This window comes from Amblyomma maculatum, chromosome 5 (assembly GCF_055883805.1).
Source record: "Amblyomma maculatum isolate TAMU_Amacu chromosome 5, ASM5588380v1, whole genome shotgun sequence".
NCBI lineage: Eukaryota > Metazoa > Arthropoda > Arachnida > Ixodida > Ixodidae > Amblyomma > Amblyomma maculatum.
In genome coordinates this window covers 69,870,138-69,896,409 of record NC_139348.1, presented here as the reverse complement: position 1 = coordinate 69,896,409, position 26,272 = coordinate 69,870,138, and the positions used below count along the sequence as shown (strand labels likewise).

General features: G+C 44.6%; 1 protein-coding gene across 1 annotated transcript; it reads left to right on the top strand.

The window, feature by feature from the left end:
- Positions 1–3,009: 3,009 nt before the first annotated feature.
- Positions 3,010–21,443, top strand: LOC146188473 (uncharacterized). Its single transcript, XM_084603791.1, has 4 exons — positions 3,010–3,223; positions 6,205–6,327; positions 10,434–10,530; positions 21,276–21,443. The coding sequence occupies exons 1-3, from the start codon at positions 3,010–3,012 to the stop codon at positions 10,508–10,510; spliced, it is 414 nt and encodes a 137-aa protein (XP_084459917.1). The 3' UTR covers positions 10,511–10,530; positions 21,276–21,443.
- The last annotated feature ends 4,829 nt before the right edge of the window (positions 21,444–26,272 follow it).

Here is a 26,272-nt window from a genome sequence, read left to right as displayed (position 1 = left end):
ATGTATCCGCAATATATATATCATGGCATGAAAGAAATGCGGAAGAAATAAGATGAACTAACACAAGATTTGAGCATTGTAACTTAATTCATTGAACGCACATCAGTGGCATAACATGCAGAAGGTCAAAGATTAATTATAATGATCAGTGCAAAATATAAGAAGAGAAAGTAGTTACACAAAGTTAAAATAATTTTGGAGCTTCAGCTAGTTTACCTCAATAATAGACGTGACAGCATCTTAAACATGAACTGCATTTTCATTCTGCAAACTTTTATATAATTTTTCTCGTTTAAAGTTATCTACTTTTCAAAATTATTACCAATGTAACAGCATTCCCTAAATGCCCCACTAACACACCTTTGACCCTACATGGCTATAGACATTGCATGCAGAGGGCACACATGGGTTGAGCTTTAGTATCAACGTATTTATTTTGTTAAACTACTATTTTCTGAAATGTCCTCATCAGAAGAGCTTCCTTGATAATTGGCTTCATTTGCACCCTCCCTATTTTGTTAGCTTTATTTCACTATGAGATGTTTGAAATTCTCACACGAGGTCATGTAACTGTGATGTCATGACCAATATGTCGACTAATCGGGATTTTTTTGGTATTTATTGTGCAGAATCTTTTCAGTCGAATGATAACTGTTCACTTAAAGTTTAGAAAATGATGTTCCTGCTGCACACCTTGACTAGCACTGCCCTTCGTTCATTGTATCTGCCACTATGCTGTGTGCACAATGTTGATGTGTTGCCGCTGCCATGTATACGATAGTCAAACTGGCAGTCAAAATCACCCTTATATTGTGTTTTGCATATGAATGGAGGTGACGCACTATAACTGCACAGCTTTACCACCGTCAGGCATCACAAGTTTGTATGAAGAATTGGCTTGGAGTTTCATCTGTAGAAGGAAAAGTAAGTGTGATAACAGAAATGTGAAAGCCAACTCCAATACTGAACTTCACAAACTCGTAATCCCTTGCAAAGCCACAGAAAGACAATTCTCAAACGACTGAACAGCACTAACAGATGGGGTGGGAGAGAAGATGACAACAATTCTGCTTCTTTCTCTACATCACTCATTTGGCTGATTATAAACAACCGGACTGACTCGCTTTTTCAGCGCAAGGATATGCCGAGCAAAAAAGTTGCTACAGCCTTTTGAGTTTTGACTTGCACATCTACATCTATACGCCATTTTTAAGTTTCCTGAGACTATAACAAACCCTTGCTGAACTGAACTACTCTGAATTGAAGCTTTCTGCTGCATAATGACACTTGCAAATGCTGTCAGTCTCATTGTCAAATGAAAAAAAAAAAAAAAGAAACGATTGAGTCGGTGATCTTAGACTGATGAAAAGATGCAAAAATCCTAGTACTTTATGAGGGGCGATACCAACAGTATATGTGTTGCATCTCGAAGCTATGCATACTATACACATATATGCTGCAGCATAATATTGCAAGGAAATGTCTTTTAGATGGCATATTTTTCAGTGTCACTGTAGGCTGCGTCACGCGAGATGCGTAACCTATTGAAGAAAGCTGCACGTTCAACGATCGTCCACCAATATATGCTGTGCAGTTTCCAACAGCAGTGCATAATTACTTATGCTGCATGGAACAAGCAGCTTGGCTGCTTTTGCTTCTTTACTGCATGTATGCTGTAGGCCACAGAGACAAGTTGAAATATTTGTATGGTCAGTTTCATTAGTGCTTAATTGAAGTAACGTGCACGCAAACAGGTGTAGGTAAAAACGTCCCCGGAAAAAACGTCTCCGGAAGAAACGTCCCCTGAAGAAGCGGCAACTAGGAAAAAACGTCCCCAAGGCCAAAATCGGCCCTAAAAAAGATTTATTCTGGAACACACATGAAAAAAAAACCAACAAATGTTATGCCATTCTTTCTCGGCTTTAAGTTAAATGTAATCATCATATGGAACCTGCGTCCTCTGAGGGCCCGAAATGTTTACAAGAACTGCGTAAATTAAAGCATGTCACTGTCACTGTATTACCGCTGCTATAATTTTTTTTTGTCATGAATGCCCGCATCAATTCGATGTTCGCGGTCAATTCCAAGCCGACAGGTGAAACCGCTGTAATAAAGTTTACATGCATCATTCATCATTGCAGTTCGCCACGGAGAAACGTAGTCTACGTCCTATAGCGCAAGACTCCAGGCCCGTTCGGGGACATTTTTTCCTACTTCGCCAATAGGGACATTTTTTCCGGGGACGTTTTTACCGGATCCCCACGTAAACACCCCACACTGTCTTCGCTTGAAGCTTGACCGGTAAGCTATTTTTGCATGTCGCATATCTTGCCTGACTGCAGGCGCCATGCTTTCACACAACTGTTTTTGCTTTTGCTATAAGCTAGAGCTATTAAAATTTCATCACCATTCAAGAGTTGAACACTGATAGTAGTGATGCACATATCACAAAAGAAAGTATCGCTCTCGGGTGACCAGTGGAACAGTGTGCGAGCAGGATTCGGCGTCTGTTTCCAAACAAATCACTTGATCTTCCAATATAAACACACAACTAAAACAATGACCACTGTCGCTGTTTATGATCAGGAATTTTCGCAAGGAACTTGGCGATGCATTGGGCCAAAGCTCCGATTTGCTGAACCACCGCAACGCATTTCTTATCTGTCAACCCGACGTACATGACAAGCACGCATAGTTTTTCCAGCATCGCAAAAAAAGAAGCGAAACTCACGGTGGTCTTTTCCGCCACCGCTAGCTTTCGCTAGCACCGCCACATTTCTGAATGCGCAAACTACAGGCGCGCATACACGACAAACATGTAGCGTTAGTGCGTAGACACTTGACATCGTGCTTGCCGCTGTTAGGCGAACAGCAAAGCCGTTGAAGTCGGCAACTTCCGAAACCGAAACAAGTCGAAACCAGCCGAAGCAGCCGAAGCTGTAGTGCTAGTCATAGCCATTGGTGGCGGCGTCGCGGCGTCGCGCTTTCTTTTGTGCAGCTGGCGGCGTCATGCTCTCGAGATTTGCGAGGCACAAAGCGCAGCAAAATAGCTCGTGCGATGTGCAGAAGCGTCGTCAGGTTCTGTGTAAACCTGTGCAAAAAGTGTGCCGGTGTGCCCAACAGATAGTGCGTCTTCCTTTGTGCGCTTTCACTGGAAACACTACGCTGACGGCGGGACTATTGGAGGGCGGTCACCACCCGGGACACGTTTGGCATCTCAGATGTAAGTAAATTTCCTTCTGTCCTGCACATTCTTCTGAAAACAGCGCAGAACTGGTCATGCATGCCAACACAATGCTAGTTTGTTAGTTCGTAAACAACAAGACGCGTTCATAGCAAACGGTTGTTTGGTTTTGACAAAGTAAGGGGGGGGGGGGGTGTTAATGCTTTTGCAGTGTCTTGGAAAAGAGAGTGTCGTGGGCTGCACGATTGGAGTAAAATATGCCGTACAAATCATCATTTCGAAGCTCATTGCGGGGTGCATGATGCCGGTGCCGTACTGCGATTCAGCCTTCGGCAAGAATTTAGTATGGGCAACTTCGTAAGTGCCTCGACCCGGTCCTTACGTTGTGCTGCAGTTGAAGCTCTGGCGCTTGTGCATTGAATTTACACGGACTGAATAAGCGGTAAAACCTACCTACGTTACGACAGGGCTAGCTCATTATTCAAATGTTCTCTAAATATTGCGGATTATGGGATAAGGAGCCGGCGAACACGCGACGGCAGTATGATTCAGCTGTAATCGTACTTAAAGCACCATTGTCGAGCCTTGGGTGCAAGTAGAAGGTAAAAAAAAAAAAGTTTTTTTTAGCTATTTTTGAATTTTTTCACCTGTATTGGCTTCACATTTTCTTTTGCATAATTTGTTTTGACTGAAGTAATGCACAAAAACTACAAAGTGGATATAAATGACAGACACCAAACTCAGGCCTTCAGTCCAAAAATAGCAGTAAGGTGTAAAGTTAATTATGCATTCAACAGTACCAATAGTATTGATTTTCTTGTGTAATTATCTACAAATGAAGCAAAAAAATCTGAACTAATTGTGCTGAGATGCCCCATCGACATCTTCCCTGATATGAAATGTGAATCAAAATGTGTGCAGGTTTTTTTGTACTCAGTGTATGAAATTCATGCAGGTTTTAAATTGAGGAGTGCATGCAGGATTCCAAGCAAAACAAGCCTTTGCTCAAGGTATCATTCCAGTGTGGTGTTTTTGTTTATATTTATGCATGTTTTGTAGAAACAACTGTAGATGTTGATAAGGAAGTGGTTTCGGGGGGTGGCTGCTCCTGGCCCTACGGTGCTGCGATTGGTAGGTCACCGCAGCTTGCGGCGGGGGCTAGCCTGCCACTGGATTTCTATCTGTTGTAGGCAGTCTTTGTACCTACTACCGTTTCAGTGGTGGACGACGGCTGTTGCGACGTGCCTCTCTCTCCCACTTTTTTCTTCTCTATTTTCTCTTCTGTCCGCACGAGGCAGTGGAGGTGGCTCAGCTACAGAGCCAGTAGTAGGCCCATGCATTTTCGTTATCTTCTTCCTTTAGTCGCAACAACAAGTGGTGGTGCGTCTGGATCTAGCTCATGAATGGCTACCACATTTATGAATCGTTTGGTGGCCGCATGCACTTCCATACATGGTTTGAACAGTCACGTTACATTCTGCAATTTACTTCTTTTTACTTTTTGGATAGATGTGTTTCCACTTTTGAGTGCGTAGCCTTTCACAATTCATAATTGATCGGGTGAGCGTGTTTTGACATGATAAAAGGTTTGGCAGCTCGATAGCATTGGCCCGTCATGATGCACAAGCAGCAGACTGCTTGCTGCGCTGGTGCCAATATCTTCCTAGATATCACTTGATCATCATGTCAGTGTTGAGATCATTTAATGGAAGTGTGCAGATAGCTATAATCCCACATTTTCTTCACTGGCTTGCAGGCAGGAACTTGTCAGCAAAGCAGCTTTAAAAAGGAAAGCTCACAAAAATTATTTCTCTAATTGTCTGTTAAAACTGGAAAAAATTATTGTATAACTAGACTGCTCACTCACCATGTCAACTTCAGCAAAAAAAAAAAAGGGTTGGATAATAGAGGCAGTTGCACTGCAGTCCTGATAAATATGTTGAAGTTGTTGAAACATAACTTGAGCTTTGAGTGCAAAATGAATCCAAGCTAGATCTGCTAGAGAGCAAGTAAAGTTGAAAGATGGAAAGATGGCACTTGACTGAATTCTCTTGTGAAAATTTATATATCTGGTCCGACTCTGCACATTCTTCCGAGTTGACGTAGTGGGAGCTAGGGATGAACTTTTGCCTTTCTTGGTGCACTGCTTGTGTGTAACCCGAGTTGGGGTGGAACATTGCATGTTCAGAGGGTGGTAGGGAAGCAAACTTGGTGGCACTAAGAAGGCTGTGAACAATATGAAAATGATAGGCTGCCTTTAGACTGACTGGCTTGCATTTCTCGGTGTGTTTTGCATGTGCGAATGTTCCATAAGCTGCCACATATGTCTTGGATTTGATGTTGAGGTGACTGGAATGATCAAAAACTCAATGTTATGATCGAAGTCCTCAGAACATGCTGTGATTTTACTCCTGGATTAAGTTGCAGACATTGTTTGCTGGGCATACATACCTTTGAGAGGAAATCCAGTAGATGAAGGTACGGGCAGAGTGCTTGCTTATTATTCCAACCTAACTGCTCAAACAACGTCACCATTTTCTGGAAACAGATTGTTCAAGCTTCCAGCCTTCCGGTTGTTCACCCGTGCAATACAGTGAAGCGCATTTACGCCTTGGCACATGGCAGGCTCAGGGGCTTGTTCATCGCTACTGTACTAAGTTAGACCTCAAGTGGACTCGAAATGCCTTTTTCCATTGCCATGAAGTAGGGTTTAAAAGAAGGTTTGATGACGGACATACTGTTTGCTCTGCTAGCAAGTAACGAAGAGTTAGCATAACATTTCTTACAAGTTACACTATCTGGCACCTCTTGATGTGTGTTGTGCCTGCTACGCCACTGAATCCTTTGTGTGAGATCGGAGGTCCCTGCAGGATCACAGACTTATAATGCTACTTAAATTATGAGCAGATCGAGGTGGTAGATAGTAAAACTCTGTTAATGGTGAATTCCAATAACAGACTGTGGTCACTTACAGAGCATTCTTTTCTGCTCATTTTGGACCAACTGTATTCCAAATGCAGATCCGGAACACAGGTTTCATCTTCCAAATGCAAATGAGGAGCGATTGCTGAGCCAAGATCGCTCCATGGAGCAGTCTGGATTGCTCTGCCGAAATCAACAGGACCGGCTGGAAATTTACTTGAGTATGTGTTCAGCTGCACCTACCATTTTCAGTAGATTGTCGCTGCTGCGCTTGCTGTGCCCTCTGCAATAATCGACTATTGGTACTTGCCGCTGCTACGAATGCAAATTGCTGTCATGAACTAGTGCTCACTTTTGAGGACAGCAAGTCTGAGAGCAGCAGTATTCTGCAATAATCTTTTTTAAAGATCTCAGCTCAGAGTGCGACTGGAAAACTATGTGCAGAAACAATCTTTGTGTGCTATCTGTGAACTCGAAGCCATTCCTCAACTCTGAAACAGTGAAAACAGTGATCTGAGCCTTTGTTTTATTTGAGAATAGTGCCAAAGAAATCTTACCGTGCTTGCCCGCACTAGACTATCTGAAAGAATGGCATAAACTGTTGAGGTCAACACCATTCTAAGACCTATTACAGGTTTAAAACAGACATGTGTACACAAAGCACAGGCTAGCGCACAGAATGACTGGCAATTCCTCTGTCAGTCCATGGGCACTACCTACTTGCGCTAGCATGAGTTCCAAACACAGTCGGGACACAATCTCTGCTGGATGCAGGTGCTCTGTTGTGGAGCGGGCAATCCACTTAAGTTCTGGGATTGTAATTCACTATGTGTGGAGGAAAAGCAAGTGAACATCTCTCTGCTGGCATATGTCACATTGCCTGCTGCCATCGCTTTTGGTTTCAATATGTGCTAGTGACAGGAATGCTCACAGCACAAGTGGGAGTGGAGACACTGATCTGCGCCATTATGGAAATGCCAAGATGTTAGCATGGGCAAACATCTCTTTGCATCACCACGAAGGTTGCTAAGACTCAGCTCCATGTATGAGCAAGCGAGTGCAGTGCGGGCATATATCAGACAGCTTGTTAACTATGGGCATACAGCAACAGCTGCCATACCTTTAATGAGAACTCTAGACTAAAAAGGCAAGTTTACAAAGAGCAAAGTAAATGTTGATAATGACTTTTTTTTTATTTAACAAAGCAGGTGGTCAGAGTGAAGAACTCATGCCACGACTGTTAATATGCCTCTACTGCCCCATTTGTAAAGCAAGCAGATTGAAGTTCTCGAATGAGCATGTTTACAGTCGTGAGCAGCTCTGTTAGATGTGTGTCCATAGGGTGGCACATTGTTTCATTGTTCAAAAGAATACTAAACAAAAGGTGGTTTGGAACTTTAAGGGCAAAGAACAGAGAAGCTGGCTGTATTTTTGTTTTTTTTTTCCTAAAAAAAAAGAAGCTGGCTGTAGATGCAGAAATACTGTGAATGGTGAGAGGTGGACAGGTGCCAAGCAGTCGTGAACTGCACCTGGACTTTGCAAGGAGCCTCATGCTACTCATGAGCCACAGTTTGGCCATACCTAGCTTATATAAGCTTGACTTGTACAAAACATGCCTGCAAATGCAACCCTGCCTCAAGGCTGCCTACACCCTGCTGTGGCAGCTTCAGCGTTTAGGACATTTGACTAGTGAGCTGGGTGACGCGGGCTCGGTCTTAGCTGGGGTGGTTGCATTTCGATGGTGGAAAAATGCTAGGTGCCCATGTGCTTTATAGTGTCAGTGCACATTAAAGAAGCGTAGATGGTCGAAATTATCCAGAGCTATCTACAATGGCTGACCCTCGAAGTCAGTTTCTTTGGCATGTTGAACACCATGATCAAATCAAGGCTGCCTACTGTTAGCATTAGTAGAGTACCTTCGCAATGCCACAAAGTCTGCCCCTCACCACACTCCTAAATTTCGTTGTTTGCAACTCTACTCAGGTTACTTAGTTTGATGACCCCTTTTCCTGAAACAGTAGCAGTTGACGAAAAGAAGTGTAAACGCATATCTCACGCCCATGCACTGAACTCCGAGAAAGGTGCTGATTTGGTCATAGTTTTTTTTTTCATGAGAATTTGGTCAGTATCATAATATGACCCTTGGAAAGTCATATCTCTACTGAAATGTTCATGTGATAATCTGGGTAGCTTTTATAGATGCCTTGGATGATATCATAAGTGCTATGATGGTGAACTGTGCTTAGTGTCTGCAATACCTGCATGATGAAGATGGTGAATGCAAATTAGACAGATTTTTGCTCTACTTTTGGTTCACCAGTGGGTGCCTAGTGAGTCGTCAGTGCAAGCTATCCATAGGTTCACTTTCTTCATGCAATTTACATAGCTGTGGAGTTCTCATAATAGCAGAAGTATCATATTTATGGGTCACTAACTTTTTTTTTAATGTGAGATAAGTAAATACGCCGTCAGCAACCTTAGAGCGCAGCATGCTCTTTACCTGTATTACCTGTTTATCATGGATAGAATAATGATGCTGTACTCCTGTGCTACTTTCAGTGTTCAATTCTACACGGTAGCACATCACTATACTCAGGGTTAAATGTCTGGCTATGCAGCTGAAGCTAGGCAAGAAAGTGAAGGCAACATACCTCTCTTCCCTTGCCATGTAGAGTGGGTTACTTCAGCGCTAGTGACCTTGCATTAACTCTCCAACTTTCTCCCTTCACTTCAAGCCTGCACATGCCTAGCCCAAATAGTGAGCAACCACTCTCCTCGGCAAAGAGATTAAAACTTGTCTCCTTTCCTTTCGTACCTTGGCTGCTTAGCCCACAACATGTCTCCGTGTATAGCAAGATTCAATGCCATATTTCCTCTTACTGTCGGAGCACCCTCTGCTTCTGCTGTACCACCCTTGCAGCAGCCCAGTGTTTTGTTTACCACAGAAATTCATGTCTGTGCAAGCTACACTGGCATGGAGATGTGCATTTCTGAGCCAACTTTCATGCTTTATGATGATACTCTCTTTGATCGCCTTTAAGTTGCATCAAACCTGGTCATGTGTGTTGGTCAGTACCAAATGAAGTAAATTTCTTTGACTAACATACTTTGAGAAGGATGGCAATTTGCATGAGTTGGTAAGGCGTCATCTTGAAAGTAGCAGCACGAAAAAACAAGGATATGAAAGGAGGCAAGCAGGCAGTAACTCGCAACTAAATTTTATTGATGCAAACATGAAATATATAAAGCCAAGCAACGCCGCAAACTGCTCAGTCACTGATAAGCAGACAGCAAAACATCAATCACTAAAATATCCGAGCGGTTCCATTTATGTAGATATAGGTAGAGGTACCAACTTGGCTGTGCATTGTAAAGAATGCACTGGTTGCTTTCAGTTTCTTTCAGCTGCGCACATTCTGGCTGTCATCCATTTCAAATCAGCTGGAAAATCATTGAAGCTGAAGGCATTTCACGACTAGGTAATGAATGTGCTAGTGAGCCGTCCATCGTGTTAACATGCAGTGAGTTGGGATATCTAGATTAGGGAAGTGCTCTTAAATTTTAGTGACTCATGTTTTGCTTTCTGCTTATAAGTGATTGAGTGGTTTGCATTGTTGCTTGACTCCTTTATATGTTGCAAGTTAGCGCCTGTCTTGTCTCCTTTCACAGCCTTGTTTTTTCGGGCTGCTTGTTTCAAGATAAAATACAATTCTGCTACTTAGGTCATAAAATGAATTCTAATGAAGTTCCACATCTCTTAGAAAAGTAGTATTGTAGTTACAGGCATGTATTAAGGCCCTGCACTACAAATTAAGAGGCTCGCTCGATATAAAGCATAAAGGGAGAGCTTGTCTGATCTTGGGCCTAGTGGGCATTAGTGGATTATGGATAGGTTGATGTTAAAATGTACTTGCAGTTAAAATCAAGTAAATGCTTTATTTGTAACTAGGGGCACTGTGATGCCTGACCTGTTCTTTTGCCAGGCTGGCGACGAGATGGAGTGAAAGGATTTATTTCAGTGTTGGTATGTCTCGGGTGATGTCAACATTGTTTCTTCTCTGGCTTTATAGGCAGTCGCCCTTCAACGAATTCAATCCTAAAGTGAAAGTTTGAATCCAAAAAAATATTAATCTAGGATTACTTAGCAGGCAGAGGCGAATTCATACAGTGACTTACACCAGCATGCCACGCATCATTTCAAGAAAAAAAAAAGTATTGTGGTGTTCCTATTCTATGCCTTTATTTCTTGCTCACAAAGCCTCTGCATGTAGGTCTTGCACTATATTACGCTTTGATTTGTTGGTTCATGGTACTTTTTACCTTACAGCAAGCTCCATGTGGCTTCAAAGCAATGGCTTCTTCAAGCTCTACAATACCCTTTGCCAGAATCACACAGTGCTATGATGGGCAAGTAGGACATTGATGTAAGTGCTGAAGACATTTTTCAGCATGTGTAGTTTCTTATCTGCCTAACCTACTATTGCATTTGTGGCTCCTTATGTTTATTTTGAGGTTCAGGTTTCTTCAGTGTTTTCTTTGATTGCTGCCATTGCTTACTGGCTATGGCATTTGGCTGCTGAGCCTGAGAATATGGAATGGAATAGTGCCTGGGGCCTGTCAATACAGGCAAAATGCAAATTTGCCTACATGTTGGGCAGTGCCAGTGCACAGTTTAAAGAACCTTTTGTGGAAGAGGGAGGGCTCTAAATAAGCCCAGAAGCCCTCTTTCATGATGTCTCTCATAGCTCATGTTCAGCTTTAGGGTAATAAAAGGACATTGACGACAAGCTGAAGCTAGCTTGTGTTATACATTTCTGCAGTCTATTCACTAAAATGCTATTTTACAGAAAATGCAAGTTTCTTTTTAAGGTAGGAAAAGCCAGAAATTTTGAAACAAATCTCATTACCAGCCGATTTTATAAGATGTGAGGATAGTACACCTTGAAGTGAAGCTCATGCACCTTCACTGTGGTTGCTGCAGTTGTTGGGCTAGTTATATTCCTCTGACTGCAAGTTAAATTAGCAGAGTACAGTAAGGGCAATGCAGTCGATATAGGTTTCAGTAGTCTTGACATTGCACTGCTTTCACATAAGTACTACCATCTTTCATTTGATTATGATTGACAGTATTCTGAGTAGTGGCAGGCCGGCCACATGTGATCAGAGTTCTTGAGTGCATACTGGTTGCAGATTTTCACCATACCACCATGGCTGGAATGCCACGTACCGGGATGCCAGTAGCACTGCAGCAACTGAGAAGGAAGTGGTTGAGCGTTTAATTGGATGGGAAAATTCAGTGTTATCTGTACTTTTAAGTGTTAAGCTGATGTAATTTATGCATGTGGAATCACGTCAAGCAGTTATTACTTCTCGGCTAGCTGTATTGGCGGCGGAGGTACTACAAACTACAGAGGAAAGTGTTGCTGGCTTCTGTCCTCATTGAAATGCAGCTGCTGATGATAACAAATGTGGCAAGAAACAGGTGGCCTTGCTTCCACCTTGAAATATGTGCGTGTTTGTGAAAAGCATTGTTTTGAGGCTTAAAGGTAGCCGATACCATACCCCTTCCATGGAGAGTAGACCAAAGCACATCCTCATGATTTGTGAGTGAGGAGGGAGAACTCACAAGTTTCAGCAAATGTAAATGGCGGTATGGGGTTGTTCTGGCAGAATACTTCTGCAGTGCTTCTCTCAGCGAAAACCCCTTCACTGTGGCGGTAAAACCTGTTTTGGGGGCAGAAATAGGGTGCTGCCAAGAGACATCTCTTGTGACAATGACCACATCCATTACCTGCTCCACTCTGCCTTGGTTTGCTCTCTCTATTAAAGGGATTAAGCTCTTAAGAGCACCTTAACCTTACAGGTACCATTCATAACCCCCCTCCCTTCCCTTCTGGTTTTCAATAGAGAAGGCATGCTCCTCCCAAGATTCGTGCATAACATGAGACTTAATACAGAAATATTCAGCATGGCAACCAACTTCTGCTGCAACGGGGATTGGGAGAATATTTTTGCAGGTCCTCAGTGCACAATCACATAATACTTCATTGACATAGCCTACTATATGTCACCTACACATTACTCGTGGAGTTTGTATTCTTTTTTTTCTTGAGAGAAAAGCGCTGTTCAGTCAAAAGGCACGATGCAGGGGAATGTGGAGTGAGCACTGATTCTGTGTGTTCGCAATTTTTGCTTAGCTTTCGTTCTTTTTCTTCTGGTGGTTTGGCAGGGTTGTTGATATTCGAGCGACACAAGAACTGAGTCATGAGTCTGCTTCTTCGCATTGGGATCGTGCGTTTGTTTTCCTCATTGTAATGAAAATGTGCAAGGGTACTGACCCTATGTGGGGCTGCGAACATATTTATAGCGCATGAGTTATTTGCACACATGCACACCACACACTTGCAGTTTTGTAGTGGTGAAAAGAAGTAGCTGTCAAGACTGAGAGCATCTTCGAAGGGCACATAAATGTTGATGTTTGAAATTAAGCTGTGAATTTATACAAGATGTGGCTTAGTTATTGAACAAACAATTTTTTAGCACTATAGTTGTTTCATGTAACGGGTTTAACTTAAGGTACAAAGGTGGCCGATTGAGCCCTGTGCTCTAACACACTGTGCACAGAAGCAGTCAAATCTTTAGTCCTCCTTATCTTCTGCTCAGGCCAAAGCAACTCATACCTTTTTGACACAAAAGTGACGTGTCTGTATTATTCCTGCATATCCTGCGTGGCGGTTTTTTTTTTCCTTTTTCATTCTACTGGGAGGGAGTGAGAAAAGGGCTGCAAGGTCTTTCTCGTCTATGCGGAAGGACGAAAGGGTACTGGGAGGTTGGCTGTCAAAGTGCTTTAAAACGAGTGACTGCTTCAAGCTGCCCGGGGCGCTCAATAAATTGTGGGTGGGTGGGAAGGGGGAGTGGAGGTAGTGGGAGGGGGGTCTAGCTGTTTTCCGAGCTAAGCGCACAGCAGCATGTATGCTTCTCCCTTTTTTTTTAATTAGTAGTGCGGAGAGGATAAAAAAATGGGGGCGGGGGGGGGGCTTGGCCAGCGCAGGTGGTGCTGTTTCAAACGAGTGATCGCCTGGAGCTGCCCTTGGCAAAGCACAGAGCAGTATGCACGCTTGCTCCTTTTTTCCCGTAGCAGTGAGGTGTGCGCTGCGATAGCCTGAGTGGCAGTGGAGGGAGCACTGAAGATTTGGCTGCTTCTGTGCCCGTGCACTGGGGCAGGTTTTGTACCTTAAGTTAAGCCCGCTATGTGATACAAGCCTGAATCACTTTGGGACATTAAACCCCAAACCAAACCTTATGTGAAACATCTTGTATACTATTTCATGGCTTAATCCAAACATCAATGTTTATGCACCGTTCAGAAGATACTCTGTCTTGACAGAATAATTTTTTGCGCCACTACAAAACTGCATGTGTATAACGCAAATAACTCAAGCTCTGGTACTGAATATATGCAGCCCCACATACGGCAAGTACTCTTGCACATATTCATTACACTGCGGAGAGCAAACGCACCATCCCGGTGACATGATGCGAAAAAGCCGACTCAACTCCAGAGTCCCCGCGTCGCTTTGCATACCCATACAAGCTGTACACTAAACTATCGAAAGAAACAGAACGAAAGCAAAAAATTGCAAACGCACAGAATCAGTGCTCACTACATTCCCGCGCATCTCGTCTTGACTGAGCAGTGCGCATCTGTTAAAAAAATCTAGGAGATACATATATGTGTCGTATAGGCTACGTCATCCATGTGTGACGTGACTGTGCACTCAGGACCTGCAAAAATATTTTCCCACAGGAATTGTGCTATGCAGGATAGCTGATACTCTTGAGTTTTGCAAAGAGCCTTTGTAGATAATTGTGCCCCCGTTTTCACCCTGGTCAGTTCAAGGAGCAAGAGGCACATAGGAGCACAATTACCTATTATAATCTGTGTGATCCTGAATGGGCCAGGGATCTTGTGCCATTCGCAGGGCAGCGTACAGCTTATGAGATTGAGTATCGTGACAGGAAATTGGCACTTCACAAAAAATACTTTCACTTGAACTTCAACTCCATGCAGCTCTCAATGCCTGCTTTTCATTTGTTGGCAGTTAGGTGACCTTGAGGGCTCATCGACTGCCACTCAACTTGTAAACACGGGACATTATATCATTTGCTCGCTATTTGTGCTTTGTTCTGCGAGTTTATCCAGCTTTTCACAAAAGTGGATGCAGTGAGTATGCACAGATCTGTTTTGTGAAGCATTGGCTGAGTGACGGCCCAGGTCAACCCTGTTCAACCCAGAACTTCTGGCATATTGTTTCGTGGATACAGCTTTGGCTACCCTCCTGACATCCCAGCTTTTGACACCAAGTATGCATAACTATGGCCTATCACAAACTGCAATGCTGTAATTGATCATCACATACTTCTGTGGGGCTGCACATTTCAAATTGTCACTATATGGGAGCAATGTTTCAGAACCTACTTAATGCAGAGCTATGATACACATTTGAGGACTAAGAGCAAGTTTGCTCTGCATGGTGACTTCCAGAGACAGGGACACACTTGTGGGGAAAGGCATGTTGCGTACATACCTTCCAACCCTTTGATTTTCCAGAAAACCAGATTTTTGACCGAACTTTCTGATTGCACGATCACTGCCCTAAATGTTTCGATAAGGGGCTTCTGCCTGCAAAGAATGGCTTTTGCAAAACCGGCACTGCGGAATCAGCAGCCACGTCTTAATTGCCAGCATCTCCATCAAAGGCCCCACTAGCACCATTGGCATCATTGGCTAAGCAGGAAATCAATCAAAGCAGACTTTAGCTGAGCGAGAGTAGGTGTGGCTGGCTGCAAACACAGTTGATGTACTGCGTTTCTTGTAGGCAGTGGTGCACAGCTAATGCAGCCACAGTAGATATAGATGCTTTGCTGGCTTCGCTTTCGATCTGAACTAAGGGCAGCTGCTCGGTGCACTTCACGTTAAAGGGTTTTTCCAAATGTCACGCCATCTGATCCTCCTGTATTGAGCTCAGCCGCATGCCTCATTTTACCAAGCTGCTCTATGCACAACAATGGGGTGATTGCTCTTCTTTCAGTACCATCACAGCCAACAACGGTCGCAGACGACATTACGTGTAAAAGGGCTAGTAATGGTTTTGCATTGAAGACTTACAGCACTCCGATGGTGCTGAGAGAAAACTGCGGTGGTGGGCACGCAGATCAGTTTTGCTTTAGCTATGGAGACATAGCGAGAACACTCGGTGACGGCCTGTAGATATCTCGGCGTACACCTTTAGACATGTATTGCACACTTGCTGCTGCATGTGTGTATGCTCAGGATGTTTAGATTAGGGCTCATCAGACACTGCCTGAAAGTGGCAGCCCCCCACCCCCCCCCCCCTCTTTCGGACATTGAAACATCAAACATGGCCTCTTCATCACCCCCTATTGGGCAGTCTTCCCATTTTTGGTCTTAGCACATACGTATAAAGGAAGCTGGGGGCCCACTAGCAGCGCAGTTGAGCCTTTGGAACAATGAACATTTGTGCTAGAGGCATCAATGGCTTAGTTGTCATATCAGGGTAGTACAGACGTCTCCAGACTCGCGGTGCTGTCTAAGTGGCTGGCTCACTCGTTTTGTGGAGACACATTCACGGTAGGCAGAAGGCATGGCTTTTCAAGCACAGTGACCATTGTGGCTCCCAGCTTTGTTTGTAAACCAATCAGGGAGTTCAATTTGTTTGTTTGGGTGCATACGTTGCAAAGCAGCATGCATGTTTTCTCCCCTTGCCCCTGAGCCCTGCAAGGACAAAGAGCAAGTGTAGCAGCAACTTCAAACCAAACCTTCCCAGGTAGCACAGAATGTGGGGCCCCAGTAGGTCCGATGTAGGCAAGTGGGGCTGGGGCAACCATCATAAAACCTGCATCGGTCCCCGATGGGGCAAATGTGGGCAAGCCCCATTTGGGCTTGCCCCTGCTCCTCCTGCATGGGTCCCATAGCGGCGTTTCTTGGGCTAATGCAGAGCACATTCTTACATCCAGACCACAAGGGTCCCTTGCCGGATATTTGAGGGCAATCCAACCTAAATGTGGGCTTTTTATGGGAAAGCCCTCATAGATCCGAAGTGAGGCCGCCCCCATTAAATCTTTGTGGGACCAACATCGGCCGTAGTGGGGCAAGAAAACGCACATACCCACATGCTGCCCAAATCGGCCCCTTGTAGATTACTTGAGGGCAGGTGAAATATGAATAAGGGCTCAATTTGGGCAAGCCCTCGTGAGGCCCAAATGAGGCAGCCTTAGCTAAACCGCTTTAGGTCCCACATAGGCTGTAATGGGGCTGGAATGCGGGCGTGCCCGCGTGGTACCAAAATCGGTCCTTTGTGGGGGCTGTGAAGGCCCGTGCAACAGCAGGTGGGCTCTAGGTTCAAAAACAACGTCCAGCCCAATTGGGGCTGCCCACATAATACTGCTTTATATCCCACATGGGCCGTAATGGGGCTGGAAGGTGGGAGGGCCCGCATGATACCAAAATTGGTCCCTTGTGGGGAATTTGAAGGCACGTGCAATAGCAAGTGGGCTTTAGGTTCAAAACCAACACCCAGCCCAATTGGGGCTGCCCACACAAAACCGCTGTAGGTCCCACATCGGCCGTAATGGGGCTAGAAGGCGTGCGTGCAATTGCGTAATCATTGTTTCCAACTTTTATTTGCATTAGATGTTGCCCTAAATTACTGTTATAGATGATTTGTATAACAGTTGTGGCCATGTTTAGTCGATTAGAAATTTACATGGATTTAGTTCTCGCGCTCGTGCAGATTGCGCTACATATACTAAAACAAACTGATTGCTAACTGTTGCCTCTTATGTGGTTGCTTTGGACAGCCTGCAACTCGCAGTACAATATTACTGTTCAGAACACACATCTCCATAGCCTGAACTAGATGTACATGAAGTCATTTCGGCTAGATGAATGTTATGAATTATTGTAAAAATTAATATTGTGGCTGTTTAGAAAGTGCAGACATGTATAAAGTAATTACTTAATTATGTGCCAAAATATTATTGGGAAAACTTGGACTAGGGCTTTCCATCAATTTCCTACGTCGGACCCCTATGAGAATAATGTGGGCAAGCCCAAGTGTGGCTAGCGCTATAGAACCCGCATTGGTCCTATGTCATTTTCTGAGGGGCTAACTGAAATAAAAAAAAAATGTTCCTCCAAAGCGGCTGCCCAAATCGGTCCAAAGTAGGACCATCGCGGGAAGTTGGCGGGATGTGCCCTTTTAACAATGCCGGAAAATTGTGGGCAGCCCCGCAAGGGCTGCCTGCATCGGCCCCTAGTGGGGCCAATTGGGGCTTTGTCGACAGCCCGCTTCGGGCCTACGTCGGCCCCTCTTGCAGCACCCACATTGAGCCCACCGGGGCTGTCCTGCATTGCCTACATCGGGCCCACCGGGGCCCACCCTTCATAGCCCACTTTGTGCTACCTGGGTTAATAAACAAATTTGGTCACTAAATTTCACATTTCTCAATGCATATGTCATGTTCTACATGAACTGTATCACAGCGGCAGTGAGGTGTTTTCAGCTGTTTTTCACAGCTGCCTTTTCATGCATCCTGGGAAACATGTTCTGTTAGCCTGTGAATATAGAGGTTGCTTCTGAACGTTCAGAGGACTTGACATTAGGGCATGAGTCTGTTATGCCTGTGGAAGAGTTTTTAATTCAAATTTTGCCCTTGGGGTCGAATTCACAAACATGTCTCGACTTGACACTACCTCAGCTCTATAAAGTGAAGAAAACAGTCTTCTCTACTCAAGGTTCAGTTGAGATTCTTGAATGCTTTTCAGCATTTCTTATGACTTCGTATCCTCTAGAAATATCCCTCCACTCTAGGCAGCACACATGGCTTACAGGGACAAGACAAAGGCCAAAATTTGGCCTGGAAAGTACATGCCACTACGTGTAACCTGGTCATTTTCGAATGTGAAGTCCTTCTGAACAACATCAACAAGCTGCCTCAAGAGTCGCAGCCTAATAGGTTGCGGCAGCCACTTTTTGATGGCGACGAAAAGTAAGGCACCCGTTTGCTATGCAACATCAGTGCACATTAAAGAACCCCAGGTGATTGGAATTTCTGGAGCACTTCACTACTCATAGCCTGAGTTGCTTTATTGCATAAAAAAAAGTCCCAGCCTAGTAAAACTGCTCTGTTGTGGCCGATGAAAGACACGAACGCAGGCAGCTGGGAATGGAAGTGAGTTTTATTCACCAACGCCTCGGCTTATATAGCCCTTTTTTTACGCAATATCAGATGTCAGTTTAGGCGCATGCGCAAGACAAGGGCTATATAAGCAAAGGCATTCGTGAATAAAACTCACGTTTCTGGCTGCCTGCGTTTTTGTCTTTCTTTGGCCACAACAGAACAAAAATATGTTTTGCAAACTGCATGAACAAGGCAGCTGTGAAAAATGGCTGAAAACAATTCACGTCTGGCAACATTTTCTGTCATTGACATAAAGCTTGTGTAGAACAGGATTTAGGCATTGAGAAGTGCTAGAATTGCTGTGAAATCTAGTGACCTAGTGGCGTGTTTGCACTCGAAGAGCTCGGCGGTGAGCGTTGAGCACATGTAAAGTGCAAAGAAGCATATTGCAGCGCATGCACCCCAGCCAAGAAATTTGGCTTTCCAGAATCAAATGCCGCTTGTTTCCAAGCAAGCTAGGATCTGTAATTGTAAATGTACTTGACTGCGAATATCCCTGAGCCACTCTGAAGACAGAATTGACCCCCCTCCCCACAGCACCGTGCGTCTAAAACATTATGCACCGAGGCAATCAGCAAGCCATCGATGTGTGCAGCACAGGTGTTCCATGGCACAACTGCACCTCCGGTACCTCCCTCTTCCTATTTACAATATGCCATTCCCTACAATTGCACCACTGTTCACAGTGGTTCATAGAAACCTCTGCACATGCTTTGTTTGCTGTTAGCCGTCAAATGCTTGCTGCAATTTGGCACTCGGCACGCTCTGAAATGTTGCTGAGGCATCCGGTGACAACTTGAAATATGCCTATACCACAGCAGTATAATGCGGTGATCAACTACAGCATTAAAAGCTGCACCTGACAACAGCTATCCATACTCATCGTTAGCTGCATGGACTTCGGGAGACTTGGCTTGGTCGTACTTGAAACAATGTTTCAGTATTTTCGAGTCAGATTGAGGTTCCCACAGAGCCAATGCTTCAAAGAGTGGGTCTGTGAATCTTATTGTATCCGCTTTAATGAAAGGCTTTGTATGCAGTAGAATGAAGTCCGCACAGCGTGTGAACGCTACAATGCCTCATGTTTGCAAGTGGAGGTCGAAGTGGCCCTATATTAACGTCATTGCAACTTTGAAATTCGTGAGAAAACTTGAGTTTTCTCCTGCACTCGAGGAGCGATTAAAGTAAAGCTTCATTTCTAAAAAAAAATGCCTCGAGGATCGCTGGGACTAAAGGTTTCAGTCAAGGTCTCCATGCATTCTTTCCGCATGGTATTTCTCAAGAAGACTTTGTTGGAAGGAACGCTCGGAGGCCGTCATGAATTCTAATCAAGCCTTGAGTAGAGGAACAGCTGTTTCCTTCACTCTGGAGCAGAGGCAGAAGGTTGAGTCGAGGTGCATCTTCATATGATCATATATGTAGGATTGCATAATCTTTCAGGTTTATTTTTATTCTTTAGCCGTGTATGCTGAGCCATATCCAAGAGTGCACACTTCTACTTCTCGAAGGCCGTTTAAATCTCCAGTTTTGCACTGCTCTCTTGACTTCGTAGTTATTGTAGCTTTTCATGAAGCGGTGTACAAATGTCATTGATCGATAGTGAAGAAAAGAAGCCAGCAGTCGGCGAGGCCAAGGAAAGCACTGGGAATTGTACTTTGTGTGTTTTTTTTTTTTAATTTTTACTTTGGTAATCACACAAATTAGTAATGTAATCTGTTTAGGGGAAAGATAAATGCAAAGTAGAAGGAAAACCAACGTGCCGATGGTGGGGACCGAACCCACGACCTCCGAATATCGCGTCCGGTGCTCTTCCAACTGAGCTACATCGGTTGCTGTTCTACCTGCTACTTTCTTGGGTATTAATGTTGTCTCTATATGAACCTTGAGAGTGTTCACCAGCGCCACCCTCAACCATAGCGGTGGACGTGGAGATGAGGGTACTCGTCTTTTTTTGTTTTTAATTTTTACTTTGGTAATTACACAAATTAGTAATGTAATCTGTTTAGGGGAAAGATAAACACAAAGTAGAAGGAAAAACAATGTGACGATGGTGGGGACCAAACCCATAAAGTACAATCCCCAGTGCTTTCCTTGGCCTCGCCGACTGTTGGCTTCTTTTCTTCATGTATTATAATGAGTACCCTCATTTCCCCTTCATTTATCTGCTTGTCGCCTACAGGGGTCTCGGTTCTGGAAGTCTTGAAGCCATAGGTAGCATAAAGCACAGCTTTCGCCCTCGTTCTTGATCACATTCTATGTGACGCTGGCGGTAACATAGGACATTCCACGTCCACCGCTATGGTTGAGGGCGGCGCTGGTGAACACTCTCAAGGTTCGTATAGAGACAACATTAATACGTAAGAAAGTAGCAGGTGGAACAGCAGCCGATGTAGCTCAGTTGGAAGAGCACCGGACACGATATTCGAAGGTCGTGGCTTCGGTCCCCACCATCGGCACATTGTTTTTGCTTCTACTTTGTGTTTATCTTTCCCCTAAACAGATTACATTACTAATTTGTGTGATTACCGAAGCAAAAATTGAAAAAAAGGACAATCCCCAGTGCTTTCCTTGGCCTCGCCGACTGTTGGCTTCTTTTCTTCATGTATTATAACGAATACCCTCATTTCCCCTTCATTTATCTGATTGATCGATAGGACATGGTTCGAAGGCCCTTGAAATATCTGTTCGACTGAGGTATTAAATTTTTTTGGGGTCTGATGCTGAACAGTCTGTATGCTCGTGTCAGTTCCTCAGATTTCTGTAGTTCAGAATCGAAACTTTTTGAATTGAATTGTTGTCAAATAATAGTATAGCACCTACTTGTCCCTTTCCCAAAATGTTTGGAAAGACATGAGCTGAATTTTTGGATCTGGGATATAGTCCTGCTTTTTTTTGCATTTTGCAGACGTCGCACAGTGAAAACCTGTATCCAAGCCCGAACCCAACAGGTCAACAGCAGCAGAACAAGGGAACCTATATCCAAGCTCCAAACTGGTGGACCGAAAGCAGATGTTTTGTGACCGCAGTGTGTCAGCCATGCTGAGACATGGCATGAATAAAGCCAATCCAGGTGACCACATGTGTGTTTTCCAAGCATGCATGCTTTACACATGAGGCATATCTCATGGAGGGCATCATTTCGGCAAAACATTTTGTCACAACTGCAGCAAACACTGATTGAGGCCTTGCACAAGGCCTAAAGCTGGGATATTAGTATTATGCGCAACACAAACATGAGGAGTGGTGTAGGAGCCTTGCAACCATGCAGAGTATCACTATAGCATGGTAGCATTCCTATGTCAATGTCTCTCGTCCTCTAAGATCACACTGCTGTTTTGCATCTTTTGAATCCTGAGTCTCGAACAATCCTCACGCTGTGTGCGGGTCGGTAACCACGCACAGGTTTTTGCATGCCGTACCTTTTGAAGCGAAAGCTTGTCTACGCGTATCAGACTGCAGCTTCGCGTGGCTTCACATAGCCTAGTTCTGCGCATGCGTGTGACGTCACAGCCAAGGCCAGCTGTGCAGCCTCCTCGCCAAGCTCTGCCAGCATTGCCTAGCAACGCTTAAGAGGTGTGCGACTCCTCCTCAAAAAAAAAAAAAAAAAATTGTCTCCACCGGGAATCTAACCTCCATCCCTTGGATCCCCAGCCAAGCGCTTTACCACTGTGCCACCCCCAGATCGTTAAACGCTGTTCACAACTCCGCTTGTCTACCGTGATCCAATGGCTTGGCGACACATTTGAATGTATCAAATACTAAAATATAGTTAAGTCAGTCAGTTAGGGTGCGGCCGAGATGTATCAAATACATGTTAATTAAACCAGTCAAGCTGACGCCACGCTACCAGAAGTTGAGCCAAAAAAAGGGCATAGGAAGGGATTGGGCGTGCAATTTGAAAGTACCAAATACTAAAATAGTCAAATCAGTCAATTAGGGTGACGTCAAGGATGTGACACGCAACCGGAAGTAGAGCCGGAAAGGGGCATAGGAGGGTGTTGGCACGCAATTTGAAAGTACCAAAGACTAAAATGGGTAAACAAGAAGTGAATTAAGCAACCAACAGCAGCATCCGTGCTTTCATATTACTCCAATGCAGATTCTGAACTGCTCTAATTTTTTACACACCTGTCATGCAACAGTACTATGATACATATTTTCAAAACATTTTGATGCAAATACAAGAATTGCAACGCAGACTGAAGGGTCTCCAAACATAAATTGTGTGACATTACACTCCTGCTACATATTAAGGTTTGCACTTGATCGACGATGTCAAATACATGACAAGAAAGCGCAACTTCCCAATTCAACCTGCGAAGGGGACGGGCAAATCAGGTGGTGATAAACTGATTAAATTTTGGCATGCAGCAGACCTCAAGGAGCAGAAGAAAATAGGACATGAAACATCTGGCCCACAGACCAGTGGCAGCTCTTAACATACAGCTCTGCATATATACGCGTTTAGTTTTGTGATGGGATTACGCAGTCATGCATGCCATGTATGTCGTACACTTCACGTAGGCTGTACGGCCACGTTGGGTGTACGTTCACCTAGGTTGTACGTTCTCCTAGGCTGTACGTTCACCTAGGCTGTACCACAGCCGCTCAATGGAGGCGCACTTGGTGCGGCCCGTCGCGTCGCGCCTCAATGGCTGGGGAAGCGCGTATTGGGAGAAGTTACAGTTTCCGCCGTCATTCTCCGCGGGGGCGCCACCACTCCGGGACAAGGCGCCGCCGGCACGGACGAGCAGACGACGCGGAAGGAGCGCGCTGGCTGGGTTGGCGGGTGTTATCGTTTTGACTACTCAGCATAACAGCGTCCTAAGCGTATGCAGCACCATGCCAGGCAACTGCTGTGTGCCGCTGTGCATCACTAAAGCAAGAAACGATCGGTTACCATGAGTTCCCGTGCGATTCATAACGTCGAGCAGCATGGCTGGAAAACATATCTCGGGAGGGCTAGGATGGAAAAGGAAGCCGGTGGGAGCCGAGTGACAAGTCACTGGTATACTCACTACACTTCACAGATGACGATTACAGGAAGAACATAAAACTGAAGATCCTGCTTCCTTCAGCTGTCCCCTCCGTGTTCCCGAACTGCCCACATTACAAGTTGTTACTCACACGGGCTCATGTTGAGCCAAACAACCTTGAAAAAATTAATGTGCGCAGGTCAATAGCTTTATTTTCCCCACTTGTTATAGCTACACTTCATTTCCTCCTGGACAACCCCACGTGTCATCCTGAAGCATGTGTGTTTCAAGATAGCTGCGCCACGATCACTTTTATGACGATGATATCAAAATGGTATGCCTTGCCCGACATCGCATAAGTGAAGCCATGGAGACACCAAGAGGAGCCGCTCTATTTGTCAGATGACGAGCGACTCTCTTGGTTAGAGTTGGACTTTGCCATATCGAAGACATTCAGGTCCGAGGAGGCACGTCGAAGCAAAGGCTAACCAAACAAACGTACGAAGCAACAATCATGACAACCAGATCCACAGTGGCGCAAATAAGTACCTTCTTGATCACATCAAGTATCTTACAACAATGTCTTCCGTGTGCCTTACTAGTGCATTGCATTTAACCGAATCTTATTTTCAGCTTCCGATACGCCCTAAAGCAGGCTCTGAAAGCGGGTCTATAGTATCGCTTTTTAGCAGCCTAAGGCAATTCAAAGGCGGGAACGACAAAGTTGACGCAAGGGCTGCAGTCTTCACCTCGGAGAAAATACTGAAGGTACCACTAGCGAAAAAAAATATATCGACTGATGTTATACACATTTTGCCATGCTTTGTGCAGGTTGGCATCTTGCAAGCATCGGTCTGCAAATGCACCTATCAACAATAGGCAGCTGTAAAACTTGGCATTCGTGATTATAAAAGTCGTACCTTGCCAACTGCCATATCACGTCTGCTGCGAGAGAGTTTTCGAGTCAGCTTGGATTCATTCATGTGTGGTGTGAACCAGCAGCTGAGATAGAGTTAGCACCGATTGCATTCTTGGCTGGTTACCTTGCACGTCCATTTGAAGAGAAAGTATGAATAGTTTTACAGAATCTCATGAAACATTTTTATTTATTCTGTTTTCAGTGCCTGCCCTTGTTTTCATTATTTATATATTACCAAAGTTTAAATAACTTCTAGTGCTTACTTTAGAGTGTCAATAATTTTATTTTATTAGTCCCCATCTATTTATTAACTTTGTGCCTTGTGATTCCTGCAAAACCCTGGACTTATCAAAATTCTTGATGATGGACGCCTAAGGTATCTGAAAATCCCCATGCACCATTGTTAGCAAGGTGATGAAGTGCCCACAGGTCATAAGAAGTAGCAAGCTATGCAACATGTTAATTTCATCCCTTCTTCCCTATTTTGTGCAATTTCCGGAGTTGATTTGCGAGAGAGAAGACCGCCGTCACACTAAGGACCTAACCAGACTAATGCGACCACTGCTGACCAACTGGACAGGCAACATCAATCAGACAGTGGAAAAAATCACGCTTGCACATAAACCTTTTTCGAGAAAAGTTCTTCGCTTGTAAAACAAGCTTGCGTGTCTTCTGTGCATCACGCGGCTTCATAATCAAACGAGAAAAAAATTGCCTGAGCCTGCGGGCGTATCGTTGAACTGACTGTCTTGTGTTGTTTCTTTTGCAACAGTTTGTGTTAGCTTGTATGTTTTGGTGGTGGTACCCACTTGAATATTATTTCCAGTGAAAACGGAGGAACAGGCTGAACAATAATGTTGAACGCTACGTCCTGAATTGTAAGTTTCCAGAAAAGTGCACGCTGAATAAATGACCCCAAACCATGTCTCGATTTCAAGATTGCAATATCTAATACGTTATTACAGTGGTTGAAACGCAACTAAATGGGTGCGCACTCAGCGAAGCACACGACTGCCTCGTTCTCGTTGTAAACGGAAGACCACGAATGACTTGGAAAAGCCTAGTGATGATGACTTGCCGCTATCAGCTTATCAATAGCAAACATGCACATAGCATCACATACTGTGTGAAACGCCGCTCATAATCCTAAATTGAGCAAGCGCCGACCACGCGGACGCCGAAACGAAAGCACAGCCACGGCCGCTGCGCGCAGCTCTCCGCCCGGACTCGTCCCGGAGCGGTGGCGCCGCAGCGGTGGCGATGAGAACTAGGCGCAATACGGCTCTTCTGGGCGACGCGACGGGCCGCACCCAAGTGCGCCTCCATTGAGCGGCCGTGGCTGTACGTTCACCTAGGCTGTACGCAGCAATAATTGCGTACAGCAGTCTTGTACAAATCTCGTACAATTTTTCCAGTAGGGGACGCTCCTATATTCCATCCAACCCATCCACGTGCCAGCGCGTCTTCTACTGGAGTGCCCCTACGGAGTATGGTTTGCAAATACGCGTCGTGGACTCCAGCGGGTGCAGCTGCTATCCGCGTGCGTGTCACGAGGGTCCGTTGGGCCTCTAGTCCAATTGAAGGCATGTCGTTAATTTCAATCAGATGGTGAATTTTTATGTCAACTCACATCGTACAGCATACAAACACGTTTTAATGTGACCTCTATTGAAAAGAAAGTCAGAGTGAGTTTCGAAACAAGGTATTCCATTTAAAGGAGCGAGTGTTTTAATCACTGAGCCGCTAGGTAGGCGGGTCAGACCAATGAGCATCTAGTGGTTTCGGCCAGTGCTATAGGGAGAATTGAGTGCTGCTAATTCTCAGTGGTTTTATTTCTCCGTAGCGTGCTTCTTTTTAAATGATGACAGTGGACTATGGCCTTCATGATGCAGATAAGGTGCCATGCCAATTGACGAAAGAGAATTTCACTATTTGCTTGTGACATAGGTAGCAGGCGCGCATTTCAGTTCTCCTTTGAACACTATTTTGGCTGCCAATAAAATTTTC